General features: G+C 37.2%; 1 protein-coding gene and 1 long non-coding RNA gene across 4 annotated transcripts in view; one reads left to right on the top strand and one right to left on the bottom strand.

Annotated features, from left to right (window-relative positions):
* Window positions 1-22,215, bottom strand: part of METAP1D (methionyl aminopeptidase type 1D, mitochondrial) — a 45,041-nt gene that overhangs the window by 5,516 nt on the left and 17,310 nt on the right. For 2 of the 3 annotated variants that reach the window (XM_042040940.1, XM_042040941.1), the window contains exons 2-6: window positions 16,009-16,175; window positions 13,344-13,493; window positions 9,811-9,959; window positions 9,096-9,138; window positions 5,170-5,333 (exon numbers count right to left, since the gene is read on the bottom strand). In XM_042040940.1, the coding sequence (XP_041896874.1) occupies window positions 5,170-5,333; window positions 9,096-9,138; window positions 9,811-9,959; window positions 13,344-13,493; window positions 16,009-16,175 (673 nt within the window). Of the gene's footprint in view, window positions 1-5,169; window positions 5,334-9,095; window positions 9,139-9,810; window positions 9,960-13,343; window positions 13,494-16,008; window positions 16,176-21,389; window positions 21,469-22,215 lie in introns of those variants that run through there. The other variant, XM_042040938.1, reaches the window with a different exon arrangement.
* Window positions 9,955-21,397, top strand: LOC121670541. Its single transcript, XR_006018162.1, has 3 exons — window positions 9,955-11,237; window positions 14,251-14,358; window positions 19,267-21,397. It is a non-coding gene; the product is annotated as an uncharacterized LOC121670541 (long non-coding RNA).

Here is a 22,215-nt window from a genome sequence, read left to right as displayed (position 1 = left end):
TGTCCATGGGGCACAGCCCAGCAAATGATTTCCAGAGCAAACGCTGGGGCAGCAGAGGCACACCTCACAAGACAGCATCCAGAGAAAAAAAGAGGGTTCTTCAGAATAATCATTGTTAAAAATACCCATTGACAAAATTTATCATCACACATAGTAATCTTTGTTGCATATTTGGGCAGAGGTGAATTGGGCAGGATTAAAAGCATAATTATTTAGTGAGCCCAGTACTTGATTTTATTTTTTGCTGCCATGTGTTCCATCCCAGTGGCTGCAGTGTCAAGAGTAGCCGCAGTGCTGCTTTGCTTTTGCTGATGGCAAAGCCAGGCCGAGTGCCTGGCATTGGGATGGATCAGCAGTGATGCAGCTGGTAAAGGAACATCACTGAGGGCCAAGCTATCCTCCTGAAGCCATTCAGAGCCTGTCATATGGTGGTATCATGCTTCAGAGAGTGGAGACAGGAGAGATGGGTGTCAGTTGCCATCTGAGCATCCTCTTCCCATGTTGCCAGACAACAGCTAATTCTCTGAAAGGAGGGATAAGTGTGGAGACATGCACTGCTGTCCTGACAGTAGCCTAACAGGGAAATTGCCACAAAGCAGGAACAGGCAGGACTGACTCTCCAGAAAGCTTTCCCTGATACTCAAGCTTTCCCTGAAAGGAGCTCTTGGGTGATAAATCCCTCCTGTTAAGAAGCTGAAAAGCAGGTTGAAAAAATTTCGTTAGGGGGCTGTCCTGTGCAGATACCCTCTAGGAGCACCTAGAGGAGCATTTTCTTTTCTTTTTACCAGATTTTGCCACTTTTTCCTCAAGGTAGGTGTGGTCTAATGTTCTTAGCACTCGCTGAAGAAAAAAAAGTGAAACAATCCCATTTTCAGGATTGATAGCAACTACTTCTCTGAGCTCTGTGGTGGCACAAGGGAAGAAAGAATTTAACTGATTCAACAAGATGGCATAGACTGCTCTGCTACCAAGGATGAGCATCCTGGTGAACTGATTCTCAGCCAGGGATGCTTCTCCCACAGTGCCAGCTTCTCTTACCAGGGATGAAACTTTATCAAAAACAGTCCTGCAGAGCAGCAGGACATGAATGGCTGATGCTGTTAAACAAATCTGTCTTAACACTTCTTGGCAGTGAACATACTTGAGAAACACTGAAAGTGATAACAGCCCCACGATAATTTATGTAGGGAGTTTTTGTTTTTCTTTTTTTTTTTTTTTATTAAATTAGAAGTAATCATGTCTGTCTTAGATATATTATTAGCAAAATGGCTACTGAATGGCATACTTGTTTTTTGTTGGTTTTTTTTTTTAAGTATTGAAACCAGCATCAGCCTAAACTATACTTATCTGTGATAAAAATATCTACTTTGAATAGCACCATAGTATTTAATTCGAGAAATTACAAAATTCTACAGGGAAAATATTCAAGTGTTTTTTTATGAAATAGTAATCCTAGACTGAGGGAATGCACAAGTTCAGGGATTCCCTATAATGACAATAAATGTTGAGGTATAATTAGTAATATTTTTGAAAGCCAACAATTGTTTTTTGAAAGAAAGGTACGTTTTAGTTTCAAACTGGAACACAAATTACTGTATTTTTCTTACAATAGTGCTGAACTTTTATTTGAGGTTCTCTGTTTCTGAAAGCAGACATGATGGATTGAAATAAAAGATAATTTATTGCAATGCTTACTTTCAAGTGCAGAGAGAAGCAGTGTAATTGTAATTTACAGTAGCTGTCAAGGAAAATCTATCACAGATGACATTAAAATGACTTATTTTGCCTGAGCCACTTATTGTTTAAATGTGCATAATCTGATAGAAACAGATTTTTTTAAAAAATCTGCTTTATATTGTTCTAAATTAATATCAAAACATATACTTATGAGTTAAACATTTTAAACCATTTATTAATACTTTCATCGCTACGATTTTTTTTTGTAGGAGTTGAAATTTGGTTTATTTAACAACATCACATTTAAGTTTTTTAGCTCTCTACACTCACAACACGTTCATGCACCTAGACGCACTGTCTAAAAAGCAGATTCCAAACTAGATTTATTTTTGTCTGAAAATGTCAGAAATGGTAGAAGAAAATGGACCATAGGGCCCAATTCCATTTACACTGCAACTGACCAATAGTTTTGATATGCCCTTCAATAGAAAGGGGTTAGCAAAGACCCAAATTTTCCTAAGGAAGGTAACTCCCGAATCCATGCAATCTTTTATTTGCAACTTGTAGCTGATGGGAGAATGAACTGCTGTCAATGAAATACTCAGTGTCAGCTATTGAGCTTCCATAACAAAGACTATGTTAGAATATTGACTGCAAACTTACCCCAAGATATAATTTTTCTGAAACCTACTGTGGAAAGGAAATATTCTGATTATTTGTGCCTAAGATACATTCTGCATATGACTTGAGCACCTTTCTAAAAAAGCTGATGAAAGAAACCTGGACACATTTCCATTCTGATGGACCTAAATGTTTTCAGCTTGTAGGTGCTTGTTCTCAGGCATTTATGATATCTAACTCTTGTGAAACTTCAGATTTTGATGTATATATGTATGTATTACATGTCTGTCTGCAAGCAAATGTCAAATGACAAATAACCTGAAACACAGCTTCACCAAGCCATGGTGATCTTTCAGCAGAGGCAGTGTTAAAGTAGTTCTAAACAAATCAGCACATTTAAATTGTCAACACGATAAAATCTTGAGAAATAAAGTTAACGACCTGCTATTTCATATGCAGTTTCGAACAGCTACTAGCTTCAATTAATCTGCTTTGCAAAGGGGACACTGACTATATATTTACATTTTGCAAGTAAACTGACCTCTGTAGCAACACAGCAAAAATCCAGTGTCACATTCAACTCTGTTCTTTTTCTTCTTCTTCCTTTTTTTTTTTTTTTAAAAACAGCTAGGATTAATGTAGTGAATCTGTAATGAAATGCATTATCCTGCATGGAGATTTATCAGATTTTCCAACTGAATGCCATGCTTTGCTAGCACTAGCTGGAGTTCACCTGCATGTTGGTGTGGCGTGTGGCTCTTTTTTGTAAAGAGTTAAGTTGAACACAAAAAAAGGGAACAAAGGTCAGCACCCAGCCGCCACTTGAATGTGAGATTTTTCTTTTTATTCCCCTTGATGTATACTAGGCTCTGTGTTATTAGTCTTAATGATGGAAAATTGTAGTGTTGATACAAATCTTTTTTTCAAAGTAGTAGGCGGGAGCTCCATTTGTTAGTAAGTTTTTTTGTGACTAAAAGCCATGGACAGTACATTTATGTAGCAGTAAAAGGCCTAGATGCTCTTTCCATAGCAGAGCTAATTATTCCTACTGTGACCTTACTGATCTACCCTGTTCCTAGTACATCTCATCTGCACGCCTGTTCCTCTGTGTAGATGGTGTCAGAGAATATGAAAAACCCTATAATGAAACCATTTTCATGATGGAGAAAGGCTACTGGAGTTGCACTTGCTACAAAGAGGCTCAATTATATGAGTAATTGTGATAATTTTCTACATTCATAGCCTTCAATGGGGAAAAAAGAATGAGAGCCACAAAAGAAAATTACTTTAACAAGAAAGTACAGAGAGTAAAAATGGAAGAAGAGACAAAAAGGGGGAAAAAATAACCAGAAAAAAAAGTTTAAAAAATAGATCTGGAGGGAGGAATAGCAAGACAGGGAGAACAACAGAAATGCTCAAAAAGCCTATGTGCAGCTGTGTTGCACAATTAAATTGAATTTTTTTTCTGCAGTTGATGAATGTGACTACTGCAAATGTGCCTCTGTAGTTAGCTATCATTTGTTGTTCCGTGACAGGAAAAGGATAATTACCTCTCAGAGAGAATCAAAGGCTGACATGCCCTTTAGACACAGCCATGAATGCAGAGCTCGATAGAATGCTTGAATAAGAATCCAGTGTTCTGTGCCCCCTTCTACTCAAGAATAAATTTTGTTAAAATGCAAGAGCACCACCAGTAAATTTGTTGAACCCTAGGTGTTCAAAAATATGAGGTGCATCTATCGACTCATCCCATTTGCAAAAATAAAACTACATTTTGAATTCACTTCTATTATATTCATGGACAGTAAGATAGTGAGATATGCATTAAATTTCTTTTCCCAGTAGGGGTCTGATTCAACATTTCCTATGAAAGAACAGAAAGACACTATCCTTTTTCTCCAGGCTAGTTAGCCTATAATTTAAAACTGTCAAAAACACAATTTTATACAAAGTCTTCAATAAAAGCTTCTCAGATATAACCCAGAGACGTTTTACTAAAGTTTGATTCAGACTCTGTTACAATATTTTTAAAGCTATAAATATATCTAACTGATATTTTGCCATTCTCTTTTTTTCTTAAAGTATTTGAAGATTTACAAAGAAAAAAAAAAGCAGCATCCTTTCAAGGTGACTAAGCCTTGCAGCTTTTAAGTAATCAGAATGAATTCAATAGCTTGTTGGGACCATTAGCAGTCCGAAGAAGTATTGCTTAATGAAATGTATATGATATATGTCTGTTTCTTCTTTTTGGCAAACATTTTAAAATAATCCATAGGTACCTTCAAAAGACTAAGATGCATTTTTATTTAAAGCCATCAGCAGAAGAAGAGTCATGACTGCATTTATGTGAAAGCTAGAAGAGATGCAAAATAGGGAAAAATCTCTGAATGTCTGCTCTTTTTTCCCTGTGACATTAGCAGGCACTGCTCTTTGTAAGATCAGAAGCTCTCGAGTTAAATATTTTCATAGTTTTTAAACAAAGAGCTTATTTATGTTGACTAATTCCTTTGTAACATTCAATGAAAACAATGGTTTCTAACTGTCTTACACTGTTAGACAGATGTGGTGTGGTGTCACACACAAATAAAAAATAAACAAAAGCCCACCGCAAATTAAATCTGTTAATTTAAATCTACTTTATGAATATCTTTGTCTCTTTCTACAGTTATCTTTGCTGACCCTAGTGTAATTCACTTTAAAAAAAATACCTCTTACCCAAGGAACAACATTATATCTTGGCAGTTCACATACTGATATCAGACTGAAATGATGGTTTTGAATCATAAAACATGTCATCAGCTTTATACCAAACCACCAATAACCTTTGTCCCACTTGCCAGCCCTCCTTTTACTTGTCAATATAAGGCTTACCTGATTGTGTTTCCAATTACAGAGAAGGGAGCCCCTGGTCTGCAAGCTGCAATTGCTTCATCTCTACATTTCCTGGCAACCTCCACTAACTTTTCACCAGATTTATCCACATTGCCCACCAAAAAGGTTTCAGAAGTGTCACCATGGTAGCCATTGTAATACACCTAAACATACGCAGAAATGCAAAGACATTTTCTCATTTTGCATCCAGAAACAGATTGTCTTCTTAATTAAATCCATTCTTTCTAGGACCAAGATATATATTGCAACCGATAGACAGGTAAGTCATATTTGCAAGACTGGAAAAGCAAAACATTGCAAAGGAAAGAGAAAAAGCCTGAAAGATTGCAAGGTGCCTAAGGGTTGCCAATGCTGCCAATTAAAAATTCAAGAAAAGCAGAAGCTGCGCATCAGCACCCAGCAGTGCACCAGACAGTGACACTGCTCAGCTACAGGACATGAGGACAACTGGGCTGTTTGTGAGAAGATGGGTGGGGGCCATGGGTGGGCTGAAGGGGGCCTTGGGGCTGTCAGGTGCCCACCCATCCTGGCCCCTGCCCCTGTAGCCAGGGACTTGCTTGCACCCCAGAGGGGCAGGGCACTGAGCCCCAGTGCTGGCCGTGGGCACGGGGGAACCTGTTGGCAGCTGGCAGGGAGATGTAAGTCTGCAGTCAGCAGCCCCCGCTGGAGCTCTGAGCTGAGAGCCATACCCTGCTACCAACAACCAGAGTGAACCCCATGGAACACATGGACCAAATCCATCATCAGCTGTTGCAGGTTTTCTTTCATCTCATTTTTAAGCGGCAATGTGGCATTAACATTGGATTTTACTTCTGATTTCCAGAGATTAATTTTGAGAGAATAAACATACTACTGTGGCACTGAAAATTTTCATGTTCTGAAAATGAAACATGCTGTTGAATTAAATACACATTGTTTCTTTCTTTTTTTTTTTAACATTTCATAGGTTTTAAATGTTAGCTCTCCGGAAATTCTCTGTTGAGCACAAGAAATCTTGGCTATGCACTATGGAGCTTTGCAACACACCATTAAAATGGGGTTTGCAGCTCTGCACCATGGCAGGCAGGCCCATAATTGTAAGACCAAGCCAAATTTCCCCACAAAAAGACAAATTATAACGGTGCACAGTTTTGATCTTCTAAAACATTTTTTCTCCCCCAAACAGTGGCAAATATCCTTCTACAACTAATTACTCACCAAGCTCGAACCACTGAACTTTTGCCACTGGCAAACTATTTGTGAAAGACAGACTCACATTCTTTTTGGTTGATTCCAAACTGAAAAAACCCCACAACTCCAAAAAACTTATGCTACAGACAGTTTATCCCAAGGCCAGGTTTGTCTTCAGGCTGAAATGTAAAGAAAATGCAGGCCACTAGGAGCAAGGGGTATTTTAAAGAAAGGTGAGTGCCAGCAAGGGCCTAACTGGGTTGCCACCACTTCAGCAAAAAGCAGCTGCAATCCTCTGCTCTACCCCTTCCTCTGCCAGTTCAGACTACCACAAAATCTTTATTTTTGTATTTAATGCCCATTGGGTAGGTTTTAAACTAGATAGTTCGTATTTAAACTGAACTAGTTTGTTCTTAGCTCTAGCAAGTAAAACACACAAACCCCCAAAATTAAACATCATCATACTGGAAAGCAAACACAGATTTAAAACATAGGAGAGTTTAAAAAAAAACCCAAACCAAACAACAACAACAAAAACTAACAACAAAACCAATAATAATATTTACTGCAGCCCATCCACTGCAATTACATATTTCTGATGTTAATAAACTACAACCACAGCAACTGTAACATACTATTTGCTTAAAATTCAGTGAAAGACCAAGTTGTAAGAAACATTAACCTGGTAACAATAGGCTGAAAATTGCACTATTCTGAGGATCCAGTAATGGATAACACGGTTGTCTCTATACTAAAATGCATTTTCAAGTCTATGTGTTTCAAGCCTATGAAATTTGTATTTCATCTATGAAATGCTATCATCTTAATTGTGCTAAAATGGGTTTTTTTGTTCAGATAATTTGTACATAGTGCTAGGTATTTACACTTAACCTGAGTATTATTTAATTACTTTATACAACCTGTACACAATTATAAACAATTTGTTGTGCAATATTTACTTTGATTTTTATTCTGTCCAGCTGTGAAACGTCCTAGTTCTGCTCATTAAAAATAAGCTAAGAGATCAGTCAATAATGCCGAAAAGTAGTATTTTTTCCTCAGCTGTTTTGGACTAAGCAATTACCACACACGGCACAGTTCAGTTTTAAATTTAAAAAAAAAAAAAATCTTACAAAGATAGTCAGCAATTCCCATCCTTGCAGGAATCTTCACATTCACAGACATGTCACAATTTATTTTATTTTATGAGAGTAGATGAAAGGCATAAACCTATGTCTTCAAAAAGGCCACTAACATTTAGTCAGACATTTGTGAGGCAGAGTGGACAAGATATGCACACTATGTTAATACAGAAATATTTCATTTACTTTATAATGGAAAGGATTTGTGATATGAGTCTAGACTAATCTAAGGTATCATTATTATCTTGACAGACTGAACAAAAAGTAAAATGAACCTTAAGGAGGTACAAAGAAATACGATTTAAAACCTTAGGTGTTACAAACTGATTTAGTCTAATAAACTGAGCAAAGCAACACCAATTCACCAAAGTAAAAATGAAGGCCAAAATTAAAGTTTAAAAATGCTAGATTGCACTGTGTAAACCTGATAGCCAGAATTCTACTATTAGAAAGTATGGAAAATTTAAAAAGATCAAACACCCAAGCCAAACTAAACCTGGTTCTGGATCACATGTGAGTATATAATGGGAAAAAGGTTATTGACCCTAATTTTAATAGAAAAAATATTTTAGAAAGCTTGAATCTCATGCTCAGAGGTAGGTCTGCTGAAGATTTCTTCACTCTGCCAGTATGAAAATAGTATCAAGTTACCAATAGTTTCTTTAATGATTTAAAAATATTGTTTCTATGAGATTCTACTCCCTTGTATGTGACATATTATTGCAAAATAATGGTGGGATTCAAAACCTCTGTGTTCATATTAGAAACAAATAGCACTTCAGAAAAATATAAACATGCACAGCAAAAAGAAAAAAAAACTTGTGCAAGACACAAATATTTTTTTCATAAATGAAATGAGAATTAGGTTTCCAGTTCCTGTGCTTTTTTGCTCCTAGGAAAACCCAGCCCGTGTTTATTTAAATAGCTATAATTGATGATTCCCTGGAAATATTAAGTCACGGTTATATCACACTATTTCTGTTTCTGCTCAAAAGGTTCAGGGCTTTTATACCAGAAATGGAACACAACACTACCTTCGGGGATTTTAATAAATGTAGGGAACACTGCTAGCAAAAGAGTTGCTGTCCAAATAGACTGACATACACAGGCCAATGTAGCCTCTAATGACAGAGTAAGATAATGTCAGGCCCCACTCAAAATCAGCAGGAAGAGGAAGATCAATCTTGGCAGAGTGAAGGAAAAATGCTGGCTTTCTTCTTGTTAGCTCATCTCATACATATCTATCTTCAGCTGCTGCCCAGTACTATGGTGCTCTGCATTAACTACACAGTGGATCAATAACAATTACACCTTCTCAAAAACATGACACATAGCAGGATTGGGTTGACATTTCACTTAGGCCAACATTGATCTCAGTGCATCTGATTCCAGTCCTAAATTCAAGTCAGGCCTGAGTCTAGCTGGAATAAACACACAGTTAAAAACAGAAAAGGAAACCAGCTGCTTGTGCCTTGGCTCAGAAGTAAACAGCACATCCATCTGTGCATCCCCCATCTCCAATCCACTATTCTTCCTGTTGCTACTAGTGATTCTAAAGTTGATCAAAGACTATTTTTTATATGAATTACTCACTGTGACATCAATGTTGATAATATCTCCATCCTGAAGAGGTCGACTGAAACATAAACAGAAAAAAAAATAATGGTGACAGACAGTTCCCAACAAAGGGAATATAAGAATAAACACCTAATGACACATACATAAAAAATCAAGGGGTAGGTATTTTGTGATGGAGGAAGGCAGAAGCAAACAGAATAACCATTTTTAATGTTCAGCTCTGACTACCTAGAGAACAAGTGTAGCTGAATATAAAATAATGAGAAACAACTACCAGAAAAACATATCAACACCTGAAAAATCTACCATTATATTTATTCTTTTTCTCTCACTAGGGTTCATATTTTACTTTGTGAGTAGCTGAATGTATTGCGAATATAAAAAAAAACCCCACATAAATTCAAATATATTTATTCCTTAGCCTATACTTATTTTGCTGGATGAAAAAAAAATCAGACTGTACTGGTTTTTTTTTCCCCACACACTAAACTCAAAATGCAATACGCTGTTTTTCTTTAAGTGTCTGGACAAACAGGATAATATATTTTTTTTCTATTTCACATGCATAATTCTATAACAGCTATCAGCATCATGTGGTAACATGCATCTACAATGCATTTACATACAACATTTAGTTAAGCTGAAATATGTTCAATATTAAATACAATTTATTAATTTCAGTTTAACATTTTAATTCCCGGTTGTAAAATGAAAATTATTGAGGAAATACCTGTCAGGAATACCATGACATACCACGTTGTTTACAGAAGTACAAACAGATTTTGGAAAACCTCCATAACCCAGAGGTGATGGATAAGCATTCTGTCTGATTATTTCATGATGAACAATGGAATCTATTTCTTCAGTTGTCATGCCAACCTAAAATATCAAACATAACATCCTGTTAAAAAAGCAAAGAGAGTTTCTTATATTTACTGAATGTGATTGCAGCCAAGCTTCAATGAAATATTGGATGTTTCAAATACATTGCTTTGATATAAAACACTATACTGTCTGATATATTTTATTGATATATGGACTTTTTTTCAGAAAAAAAGGTTTTAAATAAAGCATGCAGTAGAAATGAGCACTCAAAGGTTCCTAGAAAATTTAAAATACTACTTCCTTTCTATTCTTTTTTCCATATATACTTTCTCAGAGACACCAATTTCCCATGGCATAGTTTCAGTAGCTGCTACAGAAATGTCTCATTTCAATGTTTTCAGTCCCTTAAAACAAAACATTACTTTTTATTTGTAAAAGAAAGGATATTAAGTCTTGTAATTGTCCTGTACATTTACCACAATGTATTTAAGCATTTTAAGAAATTGTTTTCCAGGTATTCTTAAATTTTATAAAATATTTAAATATTTAGCTTCAAATTTTGAGGATATTTTACTTAAAGTTGCCATAACCTGGGTGATCATAGTGAATCTACAAGCGCTGACCCATCATTTTTAGAAATCTTAATTTTTATGCTTGACGTTTTCTAGATTCATCTTTTCCTCAAGATTTTACATATTAAAAAAAAAAAATCCCCTCTTGTAAATCATCCAGACATTTTCTGAGTATCCATGGAGTGGAAAGTGCACATGCTTAAAATGACATTATTCTCACTTTTCTTTTGGATCAACTCTGTCTCTGGAATGGTTAGAGCTGAAATTTCAAATTTGGTAGGGAAACCTCTCATTGAGAAGTACTTTTGAGGGTTCCTCTGTAAATTGATTTTGATTTGAATGAGTTCTGAGCCCTTGAAAATCATACTTAGTACAGATATGAGTATCATTCTTAGCACACTGAAGGAAAAATCACAGTGGCTGTGATTTTGGAGTAACATGTGGAATATAGGTAGGCTGTGGTGGAGGAGACAGTCATATATTGAAATACGGAGTGGCCATGCACAGTGAATACAGGAGAGTGCACTTGTGTACTGTGCTGAGCATAAAACCAGGTCTGTTTACTCAGCTGAATTTTGTTCAGCACAGAAACGTTGTTGGGCAAGTGAGGAGCAACGAACGTGGGTTCAAGACCAGGATTTGGGATTACTGCACATGCCCCCTGCTTTGCAGTAGCCATTGCAGCCTCAGTGCTGGGATGGCAGCTGCAGCCTTGGCACTTCTCTGCATTGAATACGGAAGCCGTTGGTTCTGAATAAATGTAAGTTTGTTGCTCCTGCCTTTGCTCAAACATCTTCATCTTTAGCCCACAGACAAACTGAACTGCTATGTACTTGGCTGTCTGCTGTTTACTGCTGCTCTGCTCAAGCAATTTGATGTGGCTTTTGGATACTCAGCAGACAGCCCTCTGGCCTCTGCATGGCTTACACCCTGTGAAAAGCTCTGCTTTTAACAGTATGTGCTTTACTTTTAAAGATACTTTTGTTAGTTGGGCAAGTTTGGGATGCACCTACAATGCACCTAATCCCTTATTTGGAGCAGGTCAATTCAATGGTATATAATAAAATACTTTCATGTCATAGAATCTGCTGCTTTATTCCCAAATCTGTAACTCAAATCAGGAAAGCTATCATATATAATACCATATTGTAATTTGAAGTCCCACAGGCAGTAACGGTAACATCAAAACCATGATCAAACTATATCTCTCTGTATCTATGGATTATAATGCACCCTTGTTATATTGGGGGATCTTATTGCCACTAGCTAAAGCACAGGCAAGAGCCAGTTTGGAGGACTGCGTGCAAGGTGGGTTCAGCAAGATAACAGGAGCAGGTGGAGGGTGGGACTCTTCAGGTAAAACAGGAATGCAGAGTTTAGCTTACGAGAATAGCCTGAAAGAGCTTGGTTTGTTTAGTCTGGTGCACAGCTCTATTCCCACATGAAGGGGAAGACTCAAAGAAAGGCAGGAAGCTGTTTAAATTAAAGAGCAGTGTTGGCACAAGAACAGATGGGTATAAACTGACCATGTGCAGCAACAGGCTGGAAAGCAGAAGATGTTCACGGTCAATGAGGGAGAGTTTTGGAGCTTCCTCCCAGTCAGGGGAGTCTTGAACAAACACTTGTGAAAAACAGAGCTCCCCAGCAGTCTGTGACTGACCTGGGCAGTGGTCTCAGCACTGCAACTCCAAATGCCACTTCCCTCCCAGTACACAGGTCCTGGTTATGTAATTATTACCTTATACATATTTTTGCTCCAAAACATTCGTTATGTGTATGCAGTATTTTGCTATTATGCATGATTTGGCACATACTATGAACTGCATCATAAACTACACCATACTGCATAATTGTGTATTTACACATGATAACAACCGAAGAGTATTTGTGAAAAACTGCTCTCATTCAAAATCCACATTGTACCCTGACCCTTCAGAAACATATATACACCCTTAACTTTAAATGAGTAAGTTTTATTGTACTGAGAAATAACTGAACATTAAAAAAGTTAAAGATGCACAAAGCCAAGTAAGATTAAAGCTTCAGGCAGTTTCATTGGCCATCCCAGCTCCAGAACTAAACCTTTGTGAAATAGTGATGAGAGCTGAAAGAAAAATCCCCTTTTAAGTCAATGGCGTTGACCTACAGTCCCCATCTATCTCTGCATCTCATAGCTACTCAACCCATTTCACCTTATCCAATATGCTATTACATGAAATACCAAGGCAAGGCTAAAAAAGCACTTCATCGTCTGCAAAACCTGGGTAGTAGGCTCCTCCCTCTGTATTTTTTCTTGGGAGGTATCCCAAAAAGCATACTGTAGGAACATTTCTGGGAACCATGAGGCTTTATTATCAATGCACTCTGGAAAATTGTGTAGAATTTGGCAGCTGTTTTTTCCAACGGCAGCTCTATCAGTGTTATTGGATCCCACAGGACAGCGAGAGCTGAAGGATAGACGGGAATGGAGAAGGCAGACCAAGTTTGGGCTTGTACACATGCAGAGCTGGAAAGAATGACATATGAAGAAGATGGGCCATGAAATGAAAGGAAAAAATGTAGCATGGGCCTTAGGAGAAACTCACACGATTTGACACAATCCGAACAAAGGGAGATAACAAACACAGAGCTATTACACCTGAGCCACAACTGAGCATGACATAGGTCCAAAATACAGAAATAATTAAACAGGCATATCATGAACTGAATCAAAAGTTAATAAATCCTTATTTTTTCAGGATCAAACTTAAAGTTGGATGCACATTATAGGAGAGTTAAAAGAAAAAAAAAAGAAGTAGGAACGAAACCCAAATAAGTGAAAGCATAAAAGACATCCAAGCTGTTAGGGGACTTCTGTAATTGTTACCTTTAAGCCCTTTCCAGCCAGAAGCAGGACATGACGGGCCAACTGACAAGCTTGACGAAGCCCTTGAATCTGATCTTCATTCTTAATTTCTATGTCGTCTCCCCAGTCTGGTACAATGCCTGTCGTCACATAGTCTGGCTTCTTTATGTGCTTGGAGAAAAAGGATTGAAAATGAAGATCAGAAAACTGAGCATGACAATGGGATCATTTTCTCAGATACTGCCTCCTGCTTCATGGCAGCTTGCCCTTTCTGTCGTAGTATCGACCTTCCTAAGCCATCAGGGCAAACCCTCAAGGCTGCCTCAGTATTTCTTCCACTGCCCTTTTGAACTTAACATTGCCTGTTACTACTGACTTACACAGTCTGTTAGCCTTCCAGTACTGAAACTCCAGATACTGCAGCTGACTTCCAGCACAGTCAGTCTCAAGTTAGGAAACTGGGAAAAAGACTTAAAAACCCTTCATTATCTTTTGCAAAGAGGGACATTTTCAACAAAAGGCATCTAAACACTGGAAATGGGAAGAAGATGGGACAAACATACAGAATTAGTCTCAAAATTAAACCTGATCAAATCCCGTGTTTCTCATTCAGACAAAACTCCTATTGAGAAATCCATGAGATTGCTTTTTGACTAGGAACCTTAGGATTTAACTCATTTTAATTCAAAGGCTTTTACACATTAATCTAGTTCATATGCTGTGCCCGAATTTGTCCATCTACAACATTATACAAAGGTATCCAAATTTGCTATGTCAAGGGAAGTGTAATAAACCTCATTTTTTCCACAAAAGAACTTCTCAGCCCTCGCATGAGGTGAAATTCAATATCTGATTTTTTAAAAATCCACAACAATTTCACAACGTTTATAAACATGCAAGCTAATAAGAACACTAATGTCTTGCACAGAGATGGAAATGCACTTTCTCTCGGAGGGTCCTGGGCTGTTTCACTGGCTGCGGAAGAATCCCTTTGCCCATGACAGCCAGGCTGATTTTCTGCCATGCTGGCCACAGGGTGAGTTTTGCACTGACTTCACAAAATACAGAGTCAAGCTGGCAGGCAGAAAACAAAGTAGGCATTTAGGCTGTATGCAACATGACCATACAACAACAGGGTGTAGGAGTAACAAAGAGTGGGGCAACTAATGAGCTCTGTTGGGACTTTAAATAGGAAGACTATTGCTACTCCTACAGGTATTCTATGTCTAATCCCATAAAAAGTGAATCTTTAGTGAACTTACATCAACTGAATTTCAGATTCCCATTTCTTTCAAATTAATGCTGTATCAACCTTAACAATGTCCTATTGCAGTAGTTTGGGCCTTAATTAAAAAAACCCCAAAACAACACCATTTGTTGCATTAGCAACTCCATACACAGCATCATCCTCGCTTTCTCCTTGGAGGGCAGTCCCCTGTTAACTGAGATATGATCCTACTGACCTCTAAGAACTGTTAAGGGAGAAGCCCAAAGAAGCGTACATACAAATGTCTATGTGGACAGTTTCACACCAACATCTTAAAAAACACTATGTTATTTCAATGTGATTTCTGGCATACTCTGAATAAAAGTAGTAACTTTGCCATCAGGTTTTCAGAGTTCATAGAGTTGGACTGATTTTTAGACAGTCTGAGAACTCTGATCTGGGAAGAAAAGTTTTCATTATGGCAATATATTTCTTCCTCTTTATCCTAAAAGAAGCATCTAAATACAGAAAATAAAGTTTGCAAATTCTACGCTTTTAAAGCTTTTGAAAATATATAGAGGATGCAACCCTATGTTCTCCCTGCACACAGAGCTGCCACAGCCTCTTAGGGCTAAGAACCCTACATCCATCATTCTTATCTGCTTTCCTATCAAACAACCTTTTAGTATTTCGAGCCCATTTCTTATTGGCATAAGAAATCTATACTAAAAGGAAAAACAAAATCGAAAAAAGTACTAATACACATCCTGTGAAGCACTGTTTAGAAAGGGTACTTTGGTTTCTTTTGGCTAAAGGAAAGATACTAAACAGTTAATCTGTATGCTGTAATTAAATGGGGGAAAAAAAAGAAAAGGCAAAAAAGGAAACCAGAAGTGGAGCACATGTTAAATTTGCATTTGCATGAAAAAGTCCCTTTTGGCTCTAAAGTAAATAAAAATAAAAATATATGTTGCAAGGAAAAAGAACACTCAGGCACAAAAAAGACAAGTTTAAAATGTGTAGTGGGGTTGCGGGACAGCTACCAGAAGGTATTGTCCTCTTTCTGACATAAACAATAAAACCATCAGCAAAATATAAACATTTTTATAATTTGCTTGCTAGAGATTTATACAGAAAGGGACTCAGATGATCATGAGTGATTCCTCCTGACTTCTAGTAAGACTGTCTATAATTGTTCCAAACAAGAATCTGGACCCAGAATTGTTGACAGATAATAATACTCACATTTATACTACTATAACTGAACAAGCCCCAGGTTTGAACTCCCTCATAACTAAATACATCACCATGTTTAACACGGTAGACAGCTGAACACCAGCTCTCTTATTTCAAATACCAGACCAAGCAACAAGACAGTGATCCAACCCCCAGCTGTTGGACAACAAATACACTTGATCATGACTGCAATCAAACTGTATACTGACTGAAGAACAGATTACGTAACAGAAATTGCAGTACCTTAGGAACTCGGTGAGCTGGAGAAACCATGGCTGGCCAAACTACACTATAAGCAGTATTTCTTTGTCCCTGAAAGAAGAAGCATCTTTGCTGATGATTGCTTGAGTGCCTGTGCAGGTAGTTACGATTGCAAGAAGAAAAGATTATGTGGCAGCCAGTCACAGAACCTGTTAACAGATAAATTAAAAATTATTAGTATTTTTTCCTAGTTACACATTACAAAATGGAAAGTATGCAAAAAGAAGGGCACCATGTAAAACACAGCACAGAACTCACGTAGTTGCCAAGGGTAATTAAAATCTTGCACTGTTTAAGAAAGAGCAGTAAGAATGAGAAGAAATGAGAACAAAAAAACTTCCAAAACAGTACTTTGAAGCTTTATAAAATACCAAATCTGTTTTGGTTTGATGCATTAAAAAGCAGAATGGGTAAATTCCCCACAGTTTACAGACAGGAGTGATGCTCTAACTGGCTGCTGCTTGGAGCAATTTACACGGCTGCACTGTTCAAGGCTTGGCAAAGCAGTTAATAAGGGACAATAGTGAAAAAAGAGAAGAAAAAAAAAGATTTAATGTTATTTCAGCCAATATTTTCAGCTGTATTTTTGCAGAATTGGTCACGGATCTGAGCATAACAAAGCTAATGTTTCTCTTTGTCTTGTTGCTCAAGACACAAAGAACGGGGTTCATCTTGTTCAGGGGGCAACAGAAAAAACTTCAGGAGATATTTTTAATCTTGGCCAAAAGTAATTGAAGGGATTAAAATTTGTAATTTATTTGGAGTATTTGATTCAGATTTCCATTTGATTCACATGGGAATTTGGGATGAAAGTTTCATAGCTCAAACCTAGTTGTTGGGCAATGACACATTTTTCCCCCTCAAAAAAGGAAAAGGGAAAAAAAAGAAAAAAGGAAAAAAAGGAAAAGAAAGGGCATTGGGGCCCAAAGGCTCTGAGAGACATCAAAACCAAAATAATGCACCACAAAAGACAATGCTAACATCAAAACCAGGAAATTCAAAAGGATTATTGACACTGCCCAATTACATTACAATTACACACAGTGTGTATTTCCACTACTCAAACGTTCTACAATCTAAACATAGGGTTTTTTTCTGAAACATAAGTTTAACATAACAGTTGATCTGCTTCTGAAAAATGTCATTATGTATACAAATACAAGAGCAATCTTGTGGCAAGTAATCCAGATAAATAACTATTCTTCAGTAAAAAGTTTTTGTTTAAACAGAAGTAACTAAACATTTTTATATCACAGAAATAAAGAAATTAATCTACAGCATATTTTGCATCTACGCAAAAAAAAATTTTTAGAAGAGTTTCTTTCATATCTCGCATGTTTTTATTCTATTGTACCTTCCTTCCTTTCCTTTGAATGCATTTATCATATTCAGATGCAGAAATTATCCTTCCACATGTGCAACCTTTCACAGACAGCCCTCTTACAGTATTCCATGACATACAGAAGATTCAAGTTATGCACTGTTTTGGAGCCCCAAACCCAGACTGAATGAAATAGTTGCATCAGGTTCGCATTAGAAGTGTTCCCGACTGTCTCTTTGCATGTCAGGGCTACATTTAGGTACTGATATCTGAAAGGTTCACTCAGGTGTAGAAACTTTTACTCAAGCAAATTTTTACTGGTGGGTTTTTTTTGGTGTTTTTTTTAAATTGTTAGTAAGCAACAAAGTGGAGCTGAAGGATGAGGTTCACCTCAAGTTCTCAGTATAACCTAAGCACCCCAATGGAAGCTGCCTGCTTCAAAACAGGAGAAAGCGTCTCCAAGGAAGTGAAGCTGCCCAGTTAACAGGGGGATGAATTGGTTTGATAGCCTATTAATTAGAATTTAAACAGCAGCCTCATAACCTACTTTCCTAGAGTCTCCTTCACAAGAAAAAACAAATCATTGTCCAATTAACAAAAAACACCCAAGCATACAAAAAATAAAGAAAGGGTCACCTAACCTGCAACTGTAAGCACGTCCAGAGAACCCAAAGCATCCTACAAACTCCCTGTCTGGTTTGCTCTCGTTTCTGGAATTTGGAAGCACAGAATCTGTTGAGGCAGCAACTTTTGGGTCACCGGAAGCAGCAATCACTCTGACAGGGTAAGCCAAGTTGCCTCTTTTACAAAGTGCAGTTGAAGTACCTTGCTCTTACCACAGCTAAAGGTATTATAAATATATCAACATCCCACACTCACTGATGTGGTCAGCTAACATCCAAATGGACATCAATACATGAAAATATATTTCAAATGCTCTCCTTGATGCCCAGCATGCTCACTGGGCACCTTGTCTACTGTGTCACAATTTAACTGGGGAAGAAAAGGTGCAGTGTGCTTGTCAATTATTCCCAATGTACACCCCCCAAATACACACTCTTAAATACATTAAACCATATTCACGGGTGCATTTCTATTGACTAGCCCACATTCAGAAGGGATGCCTTTTTATTTGGAATAAAATTTTTACCTCTGTTCTCCCAAGGATACACTGCAAGCGTTGTCACAAAATAGCAGGATAATAAGGTACTGCAGGCTGTTGTTATTCTACTAACTACTCATTATAAACCAGATGCATACAAAAATATCTACTACTTGAACAGAAGGAATGAGACAAGCAAATAAGTATCACCATATTAAAATACAATTCCTAAATTATATCACACGAATTATAAACACAGGACAACTAAACCTTTATTTGAAATATAAAAAATTATAAGAGAAAACATTCTCCTACAAAGTAAAAATAAAATTAAATAAAATGGCATTAAAATATAATGAAGTTACTCGTTTATAATGAAAATCTGGACTCCATCCACACACTTCCTTCCTTAAGAAAGCCTTCTAATGCCTCCACAGCTCCTTTTATTTTTTAAGCTCCCATATTTCCAGCTAATTTGTTATAGCAACATCATCAATCACCCAAGACAGGAACAACTGTCTGTATTCTCCAAGTCTGGCTCAAAGATTCCCTCCTCCCCACCCCTTACACCCATCAAAGCTTTTCTCAGTGCCTTTATTTACTTCTGCAACACTGGTGCTCAAGCACATCCTTTTTGTTCAGCTTTCTGTGTATATTAATTACTGTAAGATAATTCATAAAATGGGATTTATGCATCTTCCAGCAGAAACTGCAGCCACCGGAGAGCGTGGCATGTGAAACTGGGTAGGCTGGTAACAGACCAGCACGACCACGATACGAAGTTGACCCTCTATGTGTTTATTCTGTACCCCAACAGCAAGGCTACATCATCTGCCACGAGCAACAGAATATTTACTATCAGCTGCACTAAGGAGAATTAGCAGCAGCATTACCAAATCACATCAGCAGCTTGGATGCGTCGAGCACAGAAATTACTGACAACTGCTCCACTGAGCTGCCAGTGAATCCCACTGTGCAATCCGTGTGCATGCATGTCCTGCTGGAGCCGCTGGATTCCTCAGCACACCTTCCAGACCCTCATTTGGATTAATAATATAAATATGCACTGTGAGCTCTTGTGAATTACCAGATTAATTTATCTTTGTGGAAATTACTTTTTTTCCTCTTTTAAATGAATCAGTCAGAGGGGCTGAATATGGCATTCAAGAATTATGATGGGTGGGAGCATTTTTAAGTGACTGATTTTGCAGCACAATGTGCCCTATATTTATTAGCCTTTTACTCTAGGGCTATTTTAATTGTTATCTGTTCATGCATGTTATACTATATAATGAAATGCTCCCATTTCACTCATAGAGTGGAGAGTTTTTTATGTGTATCTCTATTAATGACCCTTAATTAAGTTGATTTTAGTAATTTAAATGTGATTTTCCTCTGGTCAAGAAGTATTTTTAACGGGAGATGTTGAAAATGAACTCTCACATAAGCCCTTTTCTAATGCTTCTTGTTTAACAGTTACAGCAATTTATCAAGCCATGTTTTCAATGAATGAAGTGTGGGATAGCTGTGCAAAAACCTGCTCATTTATATGATTCATCAAATGTGATTGTTAGCAACCATTTTTCTGGTATTTATTCATGAAAAATTTCAATTTTCCAAGCAAATAACAAAAATATTACCAATGGATAAACTTCGTGACAGTTCTGAGCTACAATAAATAAAAGGGTACATCTTAAAAGAGATAAGAAATAAATTAACATATTTTAAAATAATTTAGTCATAGTATCAACAGAAGCAGAGTACCAGAATTATTTAGGATTACAAGAATTAACATCCCAAACTATTTAGGAAATAAAATCGACTTGCTTTCGATAAAGTTAACAACATCAAAAGCATTGTTCTGACAACCCTTTTCAAAATATGTGATTTAATCTTTCTTTTTAAACTGAAAAAAGAATGACTGGAGATTTTCTGAATATATACTCACTTGGAGGTAAAACACTAGAGATCTTTCATTTGGCTTGTCAGGTGATTTTACTACTCTAGCATAATTTAGCTACTTGTGCAAATATTCATTTTGCTGAAACTTCTGAGGATTGAAGTTTAAAATGAGGTATTAAAAATCACTAAGGGTAACAATACGTGGAATCCAGCCAAGTCAACTAGGTAAGAATACTTAGTTTTTTACCACTAATTACAAAATGTTCCCATTTTTCAATCCAAAATAATTGCTGTGGTTTGAAAGACCTTAACTTGCAATTGTAACTCTAACTGTCTAATAAAACACCGACTTTGTAACCCCCCTTGTTGCAAAGGTATGTCCAAGCTTCAAAAATAGGATGGGAAAGATTAAAGGTTCTTTCCAGCTCTGGGTAACCTGTGTAGCAGAAGAGCAGCTCACATTTCACATGCAATAACCTGTGCATTTGCTAAAAAAAAAAAGAAGAAAAAAAAAAGAAGGGAAAAAAAAAAGAAAAAAACTCCAAGAACAACACAGGGAAATGCCTGAGGCAGAAGTTGAAACTGATTGGGCAAAGTAGAAGGACAAGAGCCCTTGAAATTAAACAAAAGCAAATTCATTCTGTTGACAGATGTTGATTACATCAAAGCCATGAAAGAACTTTTTTTTGTTTCTCTTTTTTTTTTCCTTTTTTGCAACTAATACCTCCACATTTTCTGTACATTACGGATATAACGTACCTTAATCAACATAATCCAACACATAATAATTCTCAAATTTGGTAAAAGTATATTGCAAGAAGGTCTTAACAACAAGCTTCTCCAAACAAGAGTGTATTCACATGGTCATGTCTGCATACCCCTGCTGGTCACGCCATCATCAGCCCCTTACTTCCAGGGGTTAACTGCTCTGGCAGCCAAATAAAATACAGAGAGCGCTGTGTAATTATGGAGACAGTCAAAGGGCAGACTCTATTTTGAAATCTATTTGCACAGACAAGGTCTTCCAATTTTGCTTACAGGAAACAAGCTGGTAAAGGGGGTCTCCTCCTCTCCAGATGCTTTCCACACGTTTTTCCCACATCAGGAAATCGTGGACATGGACACCATGCAGCACTGTTTCCTGGATTGCAGAACTATGTCATTACAAGGAGAAGAGCAAGTCCGTGCTTGCGAGAAATATTTCCTCCTAATTGGATGTATTAGGGGAAAGCAAAACCCGTAAGGACTACTGAAAATGTGACTAGCAGCAATTTGTAAACAGGACGCAGCCACAGCTGTCACTGGAAAAGAGAAAGCAGAAATGAAAGGGTAAAAACACTCTGTTTTTAATAGCATGATTGGGGAAATGAAATATTCATCAGGATAGATGTGACTTCAGTTACGACATCAACACATTGGTGAAAACTTCAACAACAGCATGCTTATGACCCTACCCTGATAAATCGAAACACAGGCCAGTATGTTGCAAACATTATATTCTAACTGGGATTGTTTTATTTAAATATCTAATTTTTTTGGAAATTAACGACAGAATTTGTTTAGTTAATAAAGGATTTAACAGAACTGTTCTTGTTACTCTCCTAAGAGGCAATGAAGCAAAGCAATGGTCGAACAGCGACCGACTCCAAGGCAGAAGAGTCAGCCCCTCTGCCAACATCAACATGACTCCTCCATGTCACCAAAAAAGTCAGTTTTGGCCCTCAGTTATGCTCCTTGCTAATTAAAATTCTGGCCTTACTTCATACAGGGTGGAACTGGGCAATTCGTTGGCTATATGCCAATACAAATCAGTTTGTAAATTTATCAACTATAGGGAAACAGATTCTTGTTTGCCTTTACTTAC

This window comes from Corvus kubaryi, unplaced genomic scaffold (genome assembly GCF_017639235.1).
Source record: "Corvus kubaryi isolate FWS band 111438036 unplaced genomic scaffold, C.kubaryi_AGA036_p1.0 37396, whole genome shotgun sequence".
Classification (NCBI taxonomy): Eukaryota; Metazoa; Chordata; class Aves; order Passeriformes; family Corvidae; genus Corvus; species Corvus kubaryi.
This window is presented reverse-complemented; position numbering and strand designations above follow the sequence as displayed.